This window comes from Saprolegnia parasitica (genome assembly GCF_000151545.1).
Source record: "Saprolegnia parasitica CBS 223.65 unplaced genomic scaffold supercont2.45, whole genome shotgun sequence".
Classification (NCBI taxonomy): Eukaryota; Oomycota; class Saprolegniomycetes; order Saprolegniales; family Saprolegniaceae; genus Saprolegnia; species Saprolegnia parasitica.
The window spans coordinates 6,705-24,259 of record NW_012156439.1 but is presented as its reverse complement, the minus strand read 5'-3'; the positions used below and the strand labels follow the sequence as shown (position 1 = coordinate 24,259).

Here is a 17,555-nt window from a genome sequence, read left to right as displayed (position 1 = left end):
AAAACTTCAGTTGTGGCACGTGGGCCCTGACGCCAACGAGCCTTGAGGGCCTTGACAGCTTCCATCGCCGGCAGCTGCGCCGCCTTCTAGGTATCTTTCACCCGAACACGCTCGGCGACGTCGCGCTCTACAAACGCTGCAAGAGTGTCGCGCTGAGCGCGATCGTTGCCCGCCGGCACTGGCGCCTGCTGGGCCACGTGCTGCGCCTGAAGGAAGACGTCCCTGTCAGCATTGCCGCCGCCCGCTTCTTTGCCGCTCCCGAGGCGCCCCGTTTTTTAGGTCGCACCAAGATCACGTTGCCCATCTTCCGCGACCTCTAGTCGTTGACGCCGCCTCAATCGCTGGCGTCTCTCGAGGACCTCAACCAACTGCGTAGCTCGCCGCCGACGGCAAAGCCTGGAAGGCTTTTACACAGCGTGTCGTCATGGGCCTCACCCGCGGCCGCAAGCGCCCCCGGGCGACGACAGAAGAGCAAGACGAGCCCCCCGCCGCCGCCTGCGCAGCCACGGCCCGGTGAACGAATAATGAAGAAGAAGATTGCTAGTCTCTACGCACTGGTCTCTACGTATGCGAACTCTTTGTATCAACGAAGATAGCGCGAAACACGTTCATATATATATTCAAAAGTTCCTACCAGCTCACCCCGCACGGGACCTGTTTCATGTTGGTTGGCTTGGTTGGAAAGTGCTCAAGATTAGGTGCGTCTTTGCCCGATTGGGCACTTCCTGTCAGCAATATTTTTGGATTGGGCACATTCTGCAAAATTGGGCACAAAATGTAAACGGCCCCCGAAATTGGGCACTTTTTGTTAAAAGCCCACGCGAAGTAGGTGTTGGCAGCGAGAGGCAGTTGGCGAGATGCGCTTGGTACAACTGCAGTGTTGCTGCAGCATTGCACACTACAATGCACCGTAGTACATGTACGTTGCGCAAGTGCTTCGCGTGCACATCACGCACAACACGCACAACACGCGTAGTACCGTCCGTAGGTATGGACCAGGTACTGTACAGGTCATCTTGATACGCCTGATACTCCTACAGGCAGCTGCATAGGGAAAAGTGTTGAACGACGCGTTGTGCGGGTTCGTAAGGGTATGCTTCAAGGCGCGTTGTCGGCAAGGCTTTGGTCCCGCCTCGTGTGACCAAGTACGCTAATGCCGCGGCATTGGCGCGCGAGCAAATACCTCGCTCCCGTGCAAGATTCCGATTGCAGTAGCTTTTTGCCACGTTCAATCCTCCCACCCATGCTACTCGAAGGTTGACACTGCCCCGTTTGCGAGGCATGATCGCGGGCGTACCGTTGGCTTCGTCATTTGGCCTCTCGAGGCGCGATGATATAGCTGAAGGGGATATGATCGAAACCTGGTGCGACCGAGTTGCCAACGATCGACGCAAGCTGAGCCAATCGGTGGGCACGCCGCCGGGGAAACTCTGCATTCTGGTCATCGATGCGGTGCGCGACAAGGGAATACCGCGACACAACGGAGGCAGCTGAAAGCACCTCGTTGTCCGAAATGGAATTCGCTTTAAGAGTGCGCGTATAATCAGAACCATTTAAAGTTGGCAGTTTTTTTATACTACGGTAGTACCCATCTGTGCGAATTATAAAGTGCGACTGCGCACCGAGCAGTGGTAACGATCCTCACTTGCCAATTTCCCTGGAGCCGCCCACGCCTAAGCTTACAGGACCATGGCCGACCTTCAGCCGATCCTCAACATCCCGACGCACCAGCTGCGCAAGTTTTTCAGATTCCCGCTCAGGGAGGCTGCTGCGCGCTTGCACTCGACCGAAGGCGCCGTGATCCACCTTTGCCGCCGGCGCGGCTTCACCAAGTGGCCATACCGCCAGCTCACCTACTTGAAACGCCAGATGCTTTCCCTCAGAAACGCCATTGCCCAGGTGGACGGGCCGACGGTCATGGCCGCGGACCGCCTCGCGCAGCTGAAGGGCCAGTACAAGGAGATCAAGTACTGGACCCAGGGATTGTGAGTAGGGGTCATTTTCGTCTTTATATCTTGGTGAATACTTCTTGTCGTAATCTGAAGTGTTTTCATCTGCTTGACCAATGCCCTTTCTGTACACCGGTGTACGTAGAGAGTTTTTGCACATTGCTGGTATCAGAATGAAAATTGTACACCGGTGTATGGCGATTTTGTGGACGAAATACTTCAATTTTGGATTTTCTACAATGTACATGGTCGTAGGAAGAGCTTTGACAAACCACAACTTGTGCGGATAGCACGCAAGCACAAGGAATTAAATTGCATCATAACTTAGACACTTTCGACGTCTCGAGTCTATAGCAGTGCTACCAAAGTGCAGAACGCACCCACTGGAGCACGGAGGACACCGCACCGGTATTAATAGAAGCGCGCGGGCGCATCCAAGCATGAGTCGCGATGTCGTCGAGGCTGATGCGGTCGCCTGGAAGAAGCGTGAAAATGCGGTCGAGCAAGTCCTTGGCATCCTTTGAGAGGATCGGCTCCATGTCGCTTGAATAGTTGAGCGTCTTGATGCAGACGACGGGATCGCGGAAGGGGCACCGCCGGGTTGGCTTTCTGCCTTGATCTGGGCGCAGTCAAAATCGAGTTGTTCGACGTTGAGCGGCTTCTGCGAGAACGGATGCCGAAACGTGAGCATCTCGTAAATGACGATGCCAAGGGCCCAGACATCAACCTAGATTCACGATAAGGCCAACGATGAGAATAAACACCGCCTACCATCTTGTCGGAAACAATGGGCTCCTCGGCCCAGAGCTCTGGCGCACAGTTGAATAGAGTACCGCGGGTGCCGACGATGAAGCCTTCTGGCGCTGGGTGCGCGTAGGACAAGCCAAAGTCGGCAATGCGCATCTGACCCTAGTACCGCAGACAATCTCAGCGCCAAAGAGGAACTAGTGGAGAAAGACGTACGTCGTGGCCAATGAGGACGTTCTCCATCTTGATGTCCGCGTGGCACACGTTGCTGTCGTGCACGTACTCCAAGCCGTGGACGATCTGGAGCGCGTACTGCGCGGCCGTGGCCTCGTCGAGAGGGCCGACGCGGAGGACGAGTGAATGCAAGCTCTCCTTGGCGTGCTCAAGAACGAATGCCGGTGGAAACGATGGCAGCACGCGGTGCAGACGCAGCACGTTCGTGTGCTTGAGGCTGCCGTGTAGCTGGCCTTCTTCACGCGCGTACTTCACGATTTTCTCGGGCGTCAGGGTCGTAGTCCCCCTCGAGATCCATTTTCTATAGACACATGAATAGATAGCGCGCTATGACGTCGCGCATATCGTACCTTGATTGCCAAAAGATTGCCGTCGACGGTGTACGTGCCGCGATACACCTTGGACGTCGCACCTTCTCCGATCTGCTGAGCGAAATCGCACTCCACGCCGACGGCAGGCAGCATTGCGTCCAAATCGACCGCCTACGCGCAGAATGCATGCCGAATTGGGCCTAGCCATGGTCGGCCTGTACCAGCGGAAGGTGGCGCTGAAGCCAAAGGAGAATCATGCGCTTCAGCTTCAAGGGAGCCGACGTGTCGTAAGGTGTGCCGTTCGCTGCAAGCTGGCCTTTGACAGCGCTCGCCACTGAAAGAAGCTCGTCGCGATTCAATCCAGTCAAGTCGGCTAGGGTGCGCGCTTCCACGGCTTCGATGGGCAAGGGCGACTGCAAGGTCCCGACGGAAAAGTCCAGCGTCGGCAGAGTCTCGGCGTCCTAGAGAACGAGTATAACGAGAGTTTGCTCACATTTGACGAGCAACCGTCGCCTCCGCTGCCGTGTCTCGTGCCTTGCGCTTCCGGCTCTTCGTAGACGTGGCCGCCTTGGGTTGCCCCGTCGCGTCCGCGCTTGCCGCCGTGGCTTGTCCCACTGCGGGTTGCCCTGTCGGGTCCGCGCTTGCCTGCGTCTAAGTCATGAGCTGTGAGGCACTTCGAAGGCAACCGTCATGCTACCGCGAGCTTTGCACGCGTTCGCGTCATGGGACCGATCAGCTCGGACGTCGTCACCTTCTTCGCAGGACGCTTGCCATTTGCAGCAGACTTGGGCAACTTGGTGACGTTTGATGTCGTCTTGGCCTTTGAAGGGACCTTGCGTGGCGATGTCGTCGACGGTGGCGCCGATCTCTTGCGCTGCTTCGCCATGACCGGAGGAGATTTGAGACTGATAAAGTACAGTAGGTCGGCCTTTTTAGTCGGTAAACTACTAGTAGTAGGTTACTTACTAACTAACTACTATCCTGCTAAGCTAAGTGACGTCCAACTATCCTTCCGGTTCGTACCGGTACTAATACACTGAAGATCGGCGGTTTGCCAATCGCGATGGAAAGGGTCCGGTTCCGAGCCGAACCGGACCGAACCGGACCGTGGCGGAGGCCTATAAGTCAGACAAACTTTTGCATCAGGACGCTTGTGATTGGTCAATTGCACTTGGATTTTACGTCCGAGCTCATAATTCATCAGAATGGAGACGCCTGATGAATTATGAGCTCGGACGTAAAATCCAAGACAATTGACCAATCACAAGCGTCCAGATGCAAAAGTCTTGTCCGACTGGCTGAAAATCGGACCCTTTCCAGATTCGACCATCGCGATTGGACACACCGCCGATCTTGTGCGTGTCCCATAAACGCAATGCATATCAATCCATGCATGGGTCGAGCGTATGCATGCACTTGTTCCGCGTTGTCTTTGTTATCGCAAAGACTTCGCATGTATAACGACTACTAGTAGCAAACTCCCTTGTCTTCACTCGCTCGTCTTGCTTTTCAGCTGTCGTCGCGGGGTTCTTGCGGCCACGAAGCTACATAGCTTGTCGAAATCGTCGAGAGCCGTGGCATCGAGCCGCACTCGGCCGCTGTCGACCATAACTCTCGGGCGCATTGAACGTCGGTGAGCCCATGTCGGGTGGACGTCGACGCGGCGCCATACGATCCGGTGGCGACACAAAGGTGGCAGACGCCACCTACTAGTACCGTCCACAGGTGAGCTGACCTGTTGCATGTTGAATGGACATGACAAGCGCTTAAGAAGAAGCAATGAATGATAGTACATCAGTATCGGCACAGATTTCATGTAGATTGGTATGGGTTTGGAAGGCTTGCATAGACTTCTTGTCGTAAACCGAAGTGATTTCATCTGCCTGACCAATGCCCTTTCTGTACACCGGTGCACATCGAGATTGTATCGGCCGTCGATGAGCTCAGAATTAATGTTGTACACCGGTGTACGACAATCTTGCTGACGTCAATATTGGATTTACTACATGGTCGTGGGGAGAGCGTTGGCAAACCACAACTTGTGCGAATAGTACGATAGCACAACGAATGAAACAACATCGTAATTTAGTCAATTTAGACGTCTCGAGTCTATAGTAAGAGACTTGTAAAAGGCACTTGCAGAGGCAGTCCTACTTGTACCAGCGTGCAGAACGCGCCAACTGGAGCACTCGAACCCATCGTCTGCATCATAAGCTATGCAAGCGACATGGAGCCGAGAGGATCGGCTCCATCGTTTCGGCATCCGTTCTCCCAGAAGCCGCTCAACGTGAGCATCTCGTAGATGACGATGCCAAGGGCCCAGACATCAACCTAGATTCACGATAAGGCCAACGATGAGAATAAACACCGCCTACCATCTTGTCGGAAACAATGGGCTCCTCGGCCCAGAGCTCTCGCGCACAGTTGAACGGAGTACCGCGGGTGCCGACGATGATGCCTTCTGGCGCTGGGTGCGCGTAGGACAAGCCAAAGTCGGCAATGCGCATCTGACCCTAGTACCGCAGACAATCTCATCGCCAAAGAGGAACTAGTGGAGAAAAGACGTACGTCGTGGCCAATATTAGAGCTCTTTCGAAAACTCAGTTGAGTTGCTCCAGATCGTCCACGGATTGCAGTACGTGCACAGCAGCAACGTTTGCCACGCAGACGTTGCTGCTGTGCACGTACTGCAATCCGTGGACGATCTGGAGCGCGTACTGCACGGCCGTGGCTTCGTTGAGCGGGCCGACGCGGAGGACGAGTGAATGCAAGCAGCCGGCGGAGAGTGTCCATTTTGGAGGCGCGACGTTGTGGGTCGGGGTGGGCGATCGAATCTCTTGACGACGTTGGAGACCTACAAAGCCATGGTTCATCTCGCTGTCGCTTATAGAGTCATCGACCTTGCTTCTGCCTTGTGCTGGCGTTCGTTCATCGGCTCTGCGCTCGATCCGCTCCAGTGCACTGCATCATCGTGGCCTCGCGATGGTTCAGAATGGCGTCGACGTTCGCTTTCCATACGACCTTGAGTGCTGTCGCTATGTTTGGCGTCCGCTGCTTTGGCATCGCCTCGGGTGCTGAATGCCACGCCTTCTTCAAGAAAGAACACGCCAACCCGAACCCGCCTTTTCTTTTTCTGCATTCTGATTGGCTACAGGTACATGGTATCTCGCTCCTCCGTCTGCCACGATGTGCGGCTGCAAAATGAGAATCGGCCACTCGAGCCGCCGGCACCACGACGGTGGGAGCAATGGCACTTAGGCAATCGCTGGTAGAATCAGTAGCGTCCACCAGTCGCGCCACACGACGACTAGAGCATCGCCATCACGGGCAGCGCCATGGCGTTTCGCGAGGTTGTACAACAATAGCAGTCATCGACGTCAACTCGGCGACTGGCTCTGCCACGTAGATGCGTGTTTTACCCATCGCAGATTCGATCCCGCGATCGTTTCGTTTAGAGCTAGGGGGTTGGTTGCTGGGATGTTGGAGCTGCCTATTTACCCGCGCATCGCCAAAGCTATCGGTATTCTACAGGGACTTCCCATCCACAAATGAAGCGCAGAGTTTTCAAAAGGAATCTCCAAGCACCCAGTCCGACCCATTTGCTCGGATCACTTCTGCATTGTCGTCTCTCGTAGCCGTGGATTTTTCTCGTTTAGCTAATAAAGCTACAAGACTCGACACATGCTGTGTATTGTTTATAGTTATGTGAAAAGCGGACGTGGACGCAGCCAGTGTCGAACGGGATGGGAACAAACGACTTACAACGTCATGCCGAGGATCGAGGCGGCGTCGGCCTTCTCGCTCACGAGTTCGTCCGTCGTCGTCTTGATGAGCTTCTCGATGGCGGGCGAGATGGTCATCGTCTCGTCAATCGTCACCTGGCCGTCGCCGTGGCAGCGCATCGGGAACGAAAAGATGAGGTTCTCCGGCACGCCGTGCTTGTTGCCGTTCGAGAGGATGCCCATCGAGACAACCTCGGTCGCGCCGTAGAGCCACGCCTGCATGTGGCCCTTGATGGCCGAGGCCACCGAGAGCGCCGACGAGAGCTTGCGCGCCTTGATGATGGCGGCGCCGCGCTGCTGCACGTCCTTCATGAGCGAGCCGTGGAGCCAGTCCTCGTCGTTGTAGTACGCCGACAGCGGCTTGGCCTCGCCATCCTTCTTGATCGTCACGTACGACGCGTCCGGGACCTGCGTCGCCGAGTGGTTGCCCCAAATGATGCAGTTCTGCACCTGCGTCGAGGTGACCGTGTTGGCGCCGCACGCCTCGTTGATCTTGACCGTGAGGAGCGAGCGCATGCGCTCGTGGTCGAGGCGCATCAGAGCCGAAAAGTTCTTGGTCGGGATGCTCGGCGCGTGGCGCATGCACACGAGGCAGTTGGTGTTGGCCGGGTTGGCACCACGAGCACCTTGATGTCGCGGTCCGCGACCTTCTCGATGGCCTCGCCCTGGACCTTGAAGATGGCTGTGTTCTTGGCGATGAGGTCCTTGCGCTCCATGCCCGCCTTGCGCGGGAAACCGCCAAGGAGGATCGCAATGTTGGCGCCCTTGAACGCAACCTCGGCGTCCGTCGTGAGCGTAATATCTAGCGTCATCCGCATCATGAGATGCCATCTTCCTAGGAGCGAGCGTGCGTACCGTCGACGAGGTCGTACGCGCAGTCGAGGAGCTCCATCTTGACGCCCTCCATGACCTCGAGCGACTGGGGAATGTCGAGGAGGCGGAGGTTGATGCGCGTGTTGGCGCCGAGGACGTGGCCGCCGCAGAGCTGCGGGAGGAGCGAGTAGCCGACTTGGCCGGCGGCGCCGGAGACAACGACAGTGGTGGCAGGCATGGTGCAAACTTGGGAATGACTCAAAGTCTTCAACTTGCATCTTTCGACGAAAAAGGCGTTGCGTATCCGGATCCGGTATGGCGCCATTCGGATTGGCCAACGGCGGCGGTGGCGTCGGCGCATCACGCGGCGTTTGGTGCAAGCTCAACGTTGACGTATCGGGCCGCGCCAACTCTTTTGTGCGGATCTTCAAGCATACTCGACAGCTCCCGCCCCATGGTCGCTGTTCGCAGAGCACGTCGCCAGTTGCCGCGACGCCCATCGAGTGACGCCAGCGCGGTCGGCGCGTGACGCTGTTTCCCACGTGCTGGATTCTATGGCCGTGGCCAGCTGCTAAATCCACCCAACCACGAGCCCGTTCGTGATGGGATCGCCATCACGGCTGGTACGCGTTGCGATGCAAGAGGCGGCGCCATCGCGTGACGTCGATGCGCCGACAGCAGACGCGTCGGGGTCCATCTGCGGCGCCTCCGGCTCGTTGTAGATACACATAGCGATGTCTGTAGCGATTTACTACCCTGGTCTGCAGCAGCGACAGTAAATTCGTGCTTCTTTTCAAGAGGATTGGGTTCCGATCGAGGCGAGATTTGCGCCATACCGGTAGATAGATAGATTGAGACTCTCTTGACGCCTATACGCTGGCCTCTACGTATCTGGTGGCGAGCAATCACAGGGACATGGTAGCGGTAAGTTGCGTGCCTTTAGTGGACGGACGGCCGTGGTCGCGAATCTATGTGGTTTTTACATGTGCGATTTCAATTCGCACGTCACTCTTGGGTGGGTTTGCATCCACCTTGCACTTGGCCAAGTATCTTGCTCGTATCGCACATCATCTTGCCGCCACGCTTGACGCCATCGTCCTCGACGATGAGCGCCTTGTAAGAGGATCCAGAGAACGGACGGGGTCGTCTCCTAGGCGCTCTGGGCTGCGAGGTGCTCTCGATCGGACTTGTGCGAAGCTAGCGCCGTTTACATCGCGCACAATGCTTGCAGCCAAACGCGTGGCATAAACCATACACGCTCCCATCCTCTTGCCACGTCATTTGAGAATGTTGGTCTATCTTCGAATCCAGGGACAAGTCCCCGCAGTCAGCTCCTTCCGCAGTCACTTCCCTCTTCACTTTTCGGCGAGCAAAAATCTGGTCGGCGCCACGGGCCGAGCAACTTCCGATATCGAATACATCGAATGATCGAATTCCTAGTTGGTTCCCACGCCCCTCGCAACACGCTTAGTGTCTCTCGATGGATGCGTGTACATTGCAACGATGAGCGTTAGACGTGCTCCGTGCCGTGAGATGACAGCGCTCCTGACTCCGAAGTTTGGTCGCAAGCGATTTAAGTTCTTGGCACTCGGGAAGCGTGGGAGTGTACCGAAGTGGAAAGTGCGACGTCACATCGCGGCGATTCACGCTACACGCCAACGCGCTGCATTCGTTGCATCGAGAACTTTATGCATCGACGCAATCCAACTTGGAGTCGAACAAGTGGCCGCGCATCAGGCAGCGAGCGTGCCACGTCATACAATCGACACAGATCTGGATCACTTTTACAAGCCAACTTCACTGGCGGACCACAAGATCGTCCCGCCCAGTTTGCAGCGAGGGATCCTGAACATCCACCATCGTTGCCCAGTGATCGTTGCCTTGCTCTACTAGCCTTCTCGACCCCTTCTGTTCCCACAACCTTGCCAACGCTGGTTGCCGGTCGCCGACGTGAACTAGTTTCAGTGCCCTTAATCTCCAGCTTGTTCCCTTGGTTGAACGCGTCAAAGAATACAAAAAACCATCGTTTCGATTGCACATTTACAGCGAAAACTTGACGTCCATGCGCATGGCACGGCCCGCCGAGAGCTGCGGGATCTGCGAGTACTTGGAGAGCATGAAACCACGGAGCGCGCGGAGGAGCTCCTGGTACGTGATGTCCATCGAGTGCTCCTCGAAGGCCGCAATGAACGCGTACGACATGGCGCCGGTGGCCGTGCCGTCAATGACCGCGTCGGCCGACGTCTGCGTGTCCATGCAGCCCGAGAAGAGAACGACGTCGCCCGCGGTGGTCTTTTCCTTGATGGACTTTTCGGCGACGGGGCCAGACGTCGGCGGAGGCGGGGCCGAGAAGGAGCTGTACGCGTCCTGGAAGCCGCGCTTGGCGGCCTGCGTGTCGCCACGGAGAAAGTCCAGGCCGGCGCGGAGGAACTTCTTGGCCGCGACGAGGCGGTTGTCCTGCTCGTGGATTTGCAAGTTGCCGTCGATCGTGTACGTGAAGGGGAGGTCGAGCGCCGAGCCCGAGTGGCAGCAGTCGAAGATCGCCGTGAGCTTCACACCGGCGGGCAACGGCGCGCAGAGGATGCCGTGCATTTCGTCGTCCGTGATCATGCCTGCCGTCGCGTAGTCGACGGGGCAAATGGTCTCGTCCATGCCATCGGCCTCGTCACCGTCTATGGTGCAAAGTGAGAACGACCTCATCGAACAATCAGCGTACTCGAGTCGTCCTCCTGGGAGCCGTGGCCGCTGAAGTGGAAGAAGAGCGAGTCGCCGGCCTTGGCGCCCTGCACGAGCCAGCGCATGCCCGAGAGGATGTTGGCGCGCGTCGGGAGAGCGTAGCCGTTGCCGTCGTCCGTGAGCTTGCGCATCGTGTTGATGGGGAAGCCGCACTTCTCGTGGACAAAGCTCGAGAGGTTCTCGACGTCCTTCACGCAGCCTAGCGAAGTTCGCGTGAGCCGGTGTTGACGGCTTTGTTGTCGCCGTACCGCGGAGCTCGGCCTCGGTGTTGTAGTAGTTGATACCGATGAAGAGCGCCTTCTTCGTGCTCGACGAGTTGTGGTATTCCTGGTGGTGCTACTCCACGATTCCAATGAGACTACGCCTGAACAAGCCAGAGCTGCGTACCCAGGCGTCGGCCGGCGGCGCAGCCGTCGCGTTCACCTCCTTGGTGCTCTTGCCCATGTGCTGGTCGATGAGCTGGTTGCCATAGCGCTCGACCTTCTCGAGGTGCTCCGGGTTTCCTTGACCTGCTTGGTGAGGTTCGAGAGGCTCGAGAAGAACGACATGGTGGTGGCTGGTTGTTGACGGCGGATGCGGAAATGGCACTTTGCGGCTGAGGCGGCTTGGCAGAGGCCGCTGCGACATGTGCTGGAGCTCGCCACGGTTTGTCCCTATCAGTAATTGGGATATACTTGTATCCGGATGACGTGCAAAGAGTGCATTGTAAGAAGTGAGGTCGCTGGTTTGTCCCACAAATGGAATGTGGGTAAAACGGGACAATACAGCGTGCGACAAAAAAGTGAGCTGAATCCCACCGAAATTCAAGCGTGACCATCTTGGGCCGAGGACGAGAAGGAAACCTCTTCCTTGCCGAGTGCTCCAACAATTTCTCGGTTCTCACCACGGCTTCAACATGATAGAGAAAGCTCGTCTGACTACAAGAACTGCAGTGCATTGGCATCATCGCCACGCATGAGAAGGTCGTACAGTGTACTGTCCCGTGCTGGCATCATCCTGGATATCCATTCTTCAGTCCTTGGGCCAACTACGGCGTCAATACTTCACTAGTATACGGCGATTCGACAATAGCTAGCACCAAAACTGGACGAGTGTCCTTGAAGCATTCTACCAGCGGCACGTTGCAAGAAGAAACAAGTTGTCTGCAAGGTCCTTCCTTCGCACCTCGGTAATCTATCAATCTATCAGTATTCTACTCTCGACGCGACCGTTGCTTCCATACGGACAATAGGATCGTTTAGGCTAGCGCGAGCGCGGCGCGGCGACCCTCTGGCGTTTGCAGCAGCGCGTGTTCGTCGGCGAGTGCCGCCATCGCGTCTTGCATCTCCTTCATGTGGGCCACAAAGTCGGCGCGCACCTTGGCATAGTCTTCCTCCATGTGCTGAATCTGCATCGTCTGCGTTCGGTGGAGCTCGTTGAGCACGTTGATCTGCATGTCCATGCCGGCCATGCGCTGGCGCGTGAGGGCGTCCGGGCGCACGTCGTCGTGGGTCTTGTCCATGGTATTTTGACGGGACCGCGGCCCGACCGCGTCCGCGCTGTCGTCGGCCACGAACTGCTGCAGCCGCAGACTCAGGCGCTTGCGTTCCTTCTCTGCGATCTCGTACTTTTCTTGCAGTGGCTCCAGCGTCGTCAAGCGAAACTTCATGGCCAGATTTTCTACATTGGCGTTCGATCAAAACAGTAGTGTATCGAGTGATACCTTGCTTGAGCGTTTGCATGTGCTTCATGGACTCGACGGCCATTTCCGAGCGCACGGGACTCGCCGGAACGTGATGGGATGCTGTCGCTGCCGTCGGCGTTGTCGTCGGGGGCGGACGGCGCTCGAGTTCCTGAAGGCGCTTCTCCAGCGTGGCGACCTGTCGTAACTTGAGGAAGAGAGTTGGATGAAACGAACGCACCGTCGTAAGTGCCGACACGAGGTTCGTCTCGAGTTTTTGGAAGGCGTCGGTGGAGGGTGCGGAGGCGAGCGCGGCTTCAAGCGATTTGACCTTGGCGGCGAGATCGTTCTTCTCGGCAATGACTGCGTTCAGTCGACCGAGGCCTTGCTGCAGTTGCACTTGGGCTTGGAGTTGTTCGAGGTCTGCGCGCAACGTCGCGTTTTCATCTTGGAGCTGCTTGAGGCGCGCATTCAAGTCCAAGTCGCGCTCCAGTGCGAGGCCAAGCGGGTCGAGTTCTTTCGGATGCGCTGGCACTGCCACTGGGATCGGATCTAGCAGTGGCTCATCCGTCGTCGAGCCTGCTGGCTGCAGTGCGACGAGCAGAAATTCTGTCGTTTGCTGAAGACGCTGGTTGCGCTTCAAGATGTTGCGCAGCTCGTCGATAAGGACGTGGTTGCCGTCTTCCGCCAGCACGCACGGCGCGAAGGGCGGCGGGTCGTGGGCCAACGTCGTAAAACTCATGTCTTCGAGCACGATCGAGTCGTCGTTCTTTGGGGACCCGCCGCTCCACTCGACTTCAGGGTCAAAGTTGAAGTTGGAGTCGATCTCGCGGTGACTGGAGCTCAGCGAGTGCTTGCCAAACTCGCTCGCATCGTCGTCGTCGTCGTCCTCAAGCGAGTCATCTACATGAATACAGTCAGCTGAAATCGACAGCAAATCTCGCACTGCGAATCTCGTCGATCGTGGTCTCGGGTTCAAATACATAGGCGGCGCGGGTCAGCTCGTGGATCTTTTGGATGTGGTCATACGCAGGCTCGAGCGAGCCAGTAGTTGCGATGGCGTCTTGCACCAATTGGAGCTTGAGAATCTCGAACTCTTGAAGCAGCGTGAGGTTCCATGTCCGCAATTGAAGACCATGCTGCGTCTCGCCGTCTTCACGCACTTGGAGCTCGTCGAGCTCAAACTGTAGGCCATCCATTTTTTTCTCAGCGAGTGTCAGGGATGCCTGGAGCTTCTTGACCTTGCGCTGCTGGCCCTCGAGTTGCTACAAAGCCGTCAAGTCCAAGACTCCGGCAACGAGACACGCACCCGCGTGAGGCGGTCGATAGATGCGTGGCCATCGTCCGAGTACTCGCTAAACGTATCTTGAATTCCTCCGTGGTTCTAAGCATGCGTCAGCACTGCCGAAAACGATTCAAGGACGATGACGCCGTACCATCGTCGACGACGAGTCGGTTAGCGTGCTGGAGCGCACGAGCGATGGCGGCGCCTTGGAGTGGCGCAGAGGGCCATCCATGAAGGGGTCTCGCACGAGGCGCGTCGAGCCGCGAAGGTCGGCCGCGGTGGCCGTGTCGGCCCGGTGCTTCTTTGTGGGATTGTTGTTGCGGTCAACGATGTGACATTTGATGTTGAGCGAAAGGCGCGCCGAAGGGTCTTTGGACGACGGAAGCGCCGGCAGCGACAAGGTGAGCGATTTGTTCAAGTAGAGCGCAATGTCGAGTTCAAAATGGGCGACTTGGGTCTGCGACGGCAGCTAAGCGAGCAGGTATTGCTCGTTAACGACATCGATCGAAGGCTCCATTGCACATACTGAGGTAACGATGAAGTGGTACAACTTGGGCTCAAACGTGGTCGCGGACGACGTCGACGACCGGTCGGCGCGCGTGAGTGTCGACTGGAGCCCAACGACTTGTCGGAACTCGGCCATGTTGTTCTTCCAGATCGCAGGGTCCGAGTTGATGTGTTTGGCGTCGCGCTGGAACGTGATGCGGAGCTCCTTGTCTGTGAGCTGCACGTGGTGCGAGATGTGTACGTGCTCGAGCACAACTAGATGATTGATCATACGGCAAAGTGCAAACTGGGAAAGGCCATGGTATACCATCGAGCTGGAAGCGCGCGCGCATGGCCGCCATGCTGCCCCGTGCGAGGAGCGGGACCGGTGTCTCGGGCTCGGCCACGGACCGCGACGTGAACGAGTACATCTCGTGCTGGAGGTACATGCTGGGCGCGACAAAATGGCGTCGGCGCGTGGGGAAACACAGCGCCAGATGGTGGCGACAGGCGCCTGCGATTGGCTGCCGCTATTAATAGGGTGCACTTTTCCAGTACTGTCTCCGTCGCGGGACAAGATCGCATGGCGTGGCGTGACCGTAGAGTCCGTAAAGTCGCCTCCCTCGCTCGCAGTTGTATCTAGCCGCTTCTAGCAGATGCAATAGTGCGCCAAGTTGAAGGTGCCAATTGCATGTCAACGTGAACACGGTACGCCATTGAACGGAACAAACATGCGATTTTCAGCCTTTCTACAAGCGAAAATCTGTCTCCTGATTTCCGCCGCGTGTGTTCACGGCGCTGAAAGCTAGCACTGAATTCGGCACGGCATGACGTGCGATTCAGCCGACTGATGGCGATTCGTGTTGAATACTTGTGACTACGGGAGCGTGCGGTTTCGAGCCACTCAGTCTGGATGTCAAACTGACCTTCGTGAAGCTACACGCCTGTAGAGTACCGTAGCAGCTACACGGGAGATGGCGATATATTTCACTACAGTAGACATCAATGGCTGACAGGCACAGATAGAGATTTCCTCGCGTTGTGGCGTCCACGCTCTACGTGTTCAGGGCAAAACAATGAGACGTTTGCGAGAAATGGCGAATTTAAGAAGACACTTGCGATAAGTTTCAAACGGTACAAACCCTGCTACTCACCACGCGCACTTACTGCAACTTGCACGCTTGGCTTTTTACGGTACAGCACACGGTCGGCGCAGGGATGGCCACTTGCTCCTCGCGGCACGCGTGTCGGCCTAGATCTTGCCCGCCGTAAGTATACTGCGCCAAGTTGGTGGTGCAGCGCGGATGTCAAGTGTAAGTCACGGAGGCAGGGTTCGAAAACCCAGTATCCAGCACCGCTTCCAGAACACACACGCTCGTCGCCATCGTAGCGACACAGGCGCGCTGGCTGACGTGGCACACACAGTCTCGATCCGTCACAATACGAAAAGGTCGCGACCACCACGATCCGCTTCCTTCTCGACCACCACACGGGTATCGGCGCGTTCCTGCAGCCGCGCTTTGGTCTTTTGCACGCATGTTATTGTCACCCTCATGGGGTTTTGTTCATCTTAGTAGTAGCTCACGCCAGATTGAATCATCGCCGAGGCGTACTTGGTTTCTTCGCAGCTTTTTTTCGGAATCGTCTTGACCACGGTGCCTTTGAGCCAGCTACGTGCATGGAATTAGAGCCGAGTGCATTTGGCAGCCATCGCACCCGAAAGTCTGCGCGTCCGTCAGCGGTTCGTGGTGCTTCTCTTTTGGCGCTCTCTTCATGCGCGTGTGCTTGAACTTGTCGGCGCGTAGCGCAAGCCCGCTTTGGTATTCGCACGCATGCGCGTCCATCTCGCTGTTGTTATTAGCCGCGTCTTCGGATGCCTCCAGGAGCGCCTCCATTCCTAGGTGGCGCGTGAGTTGGCAACGACTGATGGCGCAGTCTACCTGCGAGGAACTGCGCTCGCGGCAGGGTGCCGTCGGGGAACCACGCGGTGACTTGGTCAACAATCGTCGCTGGCGGATTCGTGCCTCTGGGGCAATGGTACAAGGCGTGCACAAACGCAGGAAAGGTCGAGGTGCTGATCGTCGGGCCACGCTGGGCTGCCACGTCATAGGCCGCTGCCACGTCCGTTGCGTTAAACGCGTGCAGCGGCAGGAGCCCCTCGAAGGGCCCTTGCGGACCAAGGTACGTAAGCCCAAAGAACGACATGCCGTTTTAACAACTAGGCCGCGTTCGTGAGGTACTATCTTTAGCCCAACGTTCGCGTCGAACCCTACCCCTCGAAAGAGTCCCCACCAAATGGCTCTGAGCTCGCTGCAGCGCACTGTTGACAAGCACAACCAAGGGAATCATTACACATTATTCTCTTGAGTACAACGGTCTCTGCGCTATCATCTAGTGTGTGGATACGTAGCCCGGGTACAAATTTGGATGTATGAATACAATGTGTTGTAGCGAAAAACACGCTCCAGCCCCGAGGCCAAAAAACCACAGCCACACGACTGGAACACCCATCAACCAGCGCAGAATACCAATCAAAGAGGTCAATACAAACTGCAGTCAAAAACGATCGTATTAGACGTCGCTGGAACCGGTTGCACCGATCCCATGGCCGGCTCAAGTTGGGTGCATCTAGTCAAACGAGCCGGTTAATCCGACGGTTGAGAACGCAAAGATCGCAGAATTTCGAATCTGATGGCAACGCTGCGGCTGGCTGCAACTGAGCTCGCGGACGCCTCCGCGGCCGCCTTCGCCGCCAAGGGCCTCGACGTCATCCGTCTCCGGTAAGCTGCTCGATGCGGAGGGCGAGACGGTGATGGCTGCATGTAGCCCCGGCGGCGATCCGTGGCGCATTGAGCGGTCGGCATTGGACCCGCTCCTCACCGACTCGCTGGAGCAGGACGCGCTCAACAAGATGGAAGACAGCAAGCACACCTCTATTTACTACCGCGGCAATACGCTGCAGGTCCGCACCTGCTTGGTGCATGGCGTCCGCGTCAACAATGTCGCCCTCGGTACGCACTGCAACATGTCTCGAGCGTCATCGATCGCGCCTAGCGTCGCGAACGGCGCATGCGCTGCACAATGGCGACCGCGTCGTGATTCTCGCCTCGCCCCTTGGTGGTGATATTGTCGTGTACGCTGCGTCTGGCGGTATCTCGCCATTCTGACGCGACCGCCTAGGTACCACGTTGAGATCGCGGACGTCGGCGACGCGACGCCGCAGACCGCTCTCTACGCTGCGACGGCGCTGGATTTCAGTGACGCAGACTCGGACGTTGAAGTGCGTCACGTGCGAGAGGTGTTGTCGGACACCTCGTCCCGAGGGGCCAAGCGCCAGCGACGCGCACCGCCGTCCTCATCCACCAAGACCCGCTCTGGATCGCTGTATCAGCTGCGCCTCGTCAGCGACGCACTGACACCAGCGTCAGCCGCGGCCATGAAGCAGCGTCGCCTCGACGTCTTGCGTCTCGGGTACGACTGTAGTGCGCTGCGCATCGTACGCATGGTCCTCGTAGGCCCGACCATCGTACCTATTCGTTTGGCCGGTCGCTC

The 17,555-nt window shown here is 57.1% G+C and overlaps 8 protein-coding genes across 8 annotated transcripts; 2 read left to right on the top strand and 6 right to left on the bottom strand.

Moving 5' to 3' along the window:
• The first annotated feature begins 1,651 nt into the window (after positions 1 to 1,651).
• On the top strand, positions 1,652 to 2,066 carry SPRG_09104 (hypothetical protein). The gene has a single exon (XM_012348545.1). It carries the CDS (start codon positions 1,690 to 1,692, stop codon positions 1,987 to 1,989), a length of 300 nt encoding a protein of 99 aa, XP_012203935.1. The 5' UTR covers positions 1,652 to 1,689; the 3' UTR covers positions 1,990 to 2,066.
• Positions 2,067 to 2,297: 231 nt separating this feature from the next.
• On the bottom strand, positions 2,298 to 3,394 carry SPRG_09103 (serine/threonine protein kinase; the record flags this gene model as incomplete). The annotated part of the gene is made up of 6 exons (XM_012348544.1): positions 2,298 to 2,308; positions 2,356 to 2,554; positions 2,599 to 2,676; positions 2,721 to 2,858; positions 2,913 to 3,179; positions 3,281 to 3,394. The coding sequence occupies 6 exons, from the start codon at positions 3,392 to 3,394 to the stop codon at positions 2,298 to 2,300; spliced, it is 807 nt and encodes a 268-aa protein (XP_012203934.1).
• A 2,061-nt stretch (positions 3,395 to 5,455) lies between these two features.
• SPRG_09102 (hypothetical protein) lies at positions 5,456 to 6,114 on the bottom strand (the record flags this gene model as incomplete). Its single annotated transcript, XM_012348543.1, has 4 exons — positions 5,456 to 5,572; positions 5,617 to 5,754; positions 5,810 to 5,830; positions 5,881 to 6,114. 4 exons carry the CDS (start codon positions 6,112 to 6,114, stop codon positions 5,456 to 5,458), a joined length of 510 nt encoding a protein of 169 aa, XP_012203933.1.
• Positions 6,115 to 6,999: 885 nt separating this feature from the next.
• On the bottom strand, positions 7,000 to 8,074 carry SPRG_09101 (hypothetical protein; the record flags this gene model as incomplete). Its single annotated transcript, XM_012348542.1, has 3 exons — positions 7,000 to 7,588; positions 7,612 to 7,825; positions 7,879 to 8,074. 3 exons carry the CDS (start codon positions 8,072 to 8,074, stop codon positions 7,000 to 7,002), a joined length of 999 nt encoding a protein of 332 aa, XP_012203932.1.
• A 1,802-nt stretch (positions 8,075 to 9,876) lies between these two features.
• Positions 9,877 to 11,199, bottom strand: SPRG_09100 (hypothetical protein; the record flags this gene model as incomplete). Its single annotated transcript, XM_012348541.1, has 4 exons — positions 9,877 to 10,508; positions 10,553 to 10,771; positions 10,821 to 10,908; positions 10,960 to 11,199. The coding sequence occupies 4 exons, from the start codon at positions 11,197 to 11,199 to the stop codon at positions 9,877 to 9,879; spliced, it is 1,179 nt and encodes a 392-aa protein (XP_012203931.1).
• Positions 11,200 to 11,809: 610 nt separating this feature from the next.
• Positions 11,810 to 14,452, bottom strand: SPRG_09099 (hypothetical protein; the record flags this gene model as incomplete). The annotated part of the gene is made up of 7 exons (XM_012348540.1): positions 11,810 to 12,231; positions 12,275 to 13,135; positions 13,179 to 13,497; positions 13,542 to 13,616; positions 13,669 to 13,986; positions 14,044 to 14,279; positions 14,332 to 14,452. 7 exons carry the CDS (start codon positions 14,450 to 14,452, stop codon positions 11,810 to 11,812), a joined length of 2,352 nt encoding a protein of 783 aa, XP_012203930.1.
• Positions 14,453 to 15,573: 1,121 nt separating this feature from the next.
• SPRG_09098 (hypothetical protein) lies at positions 15,574 to 16,208 on the bottom strand (the record flags this gene model as incomplete). The annotated part of the gene is made up of 3 exons (XM_012348539.1): positions 15,574 to 15,673; positions 15,720 to 15,900; positions 15,944 to 16,208. The coding sequence occupies 3 exons, from the start codon at positions 16,206 to 16,208 to the stop codon at positions 15,574 to 15,576; spliced, it is 546 nt and encodes a 181-aa protein (XP_012203929.1).
• Positions 16,209 to 16,683: 475 nt separating this feature from the next.
• Positions 16,684 to 17,262, top strand: SPRG_09097 (hypothetical protein). Its single transcript, XM_012348538.1, has 3 exons — positions 16,684 to 16,783; positions 16,830 to 17,136; positions 17,184 to 17,262. Exons 1-2 carry the CDS (start codon positions 16,695 to 16,697, stop codon positions 17,125 to 17,127), a joined length of 387 nt encoding a protein of 128 aa, XP_012203928.1. The 5' UTR covers positions 16,684 to 16,694; the 3' UTR covers positions 17,128 to 17,136; positions 17,184 to 17,262.
• The last annotated feature ends 293 nt before the right edge of the window (positions 17,263 to 17,555 follow it).

Coding starts and splice junctions, on each gene's coding strand:
- SPRG_09097 (XM_012348538.1), top strand. CDS start 16,695: ATGGCAACGCTGCGGCTGGCTGCAACTGAGCTCGCGGACGCCTCCGCG. Junction 16,784..16,829: donor CTCGACGTCATCCGTCTCCG/GTAAGCTGCTCG, acceptor GGCTGCATGTAG/CCCCGGCGGCGATCCGTGGC.
- SPRG_09104 (XM_012348545.1), top strand. CDS start 1,690: ATGGCCGACCTTCAGCCGATCCTCAACATCCCGACGCACCAGCTGCGC.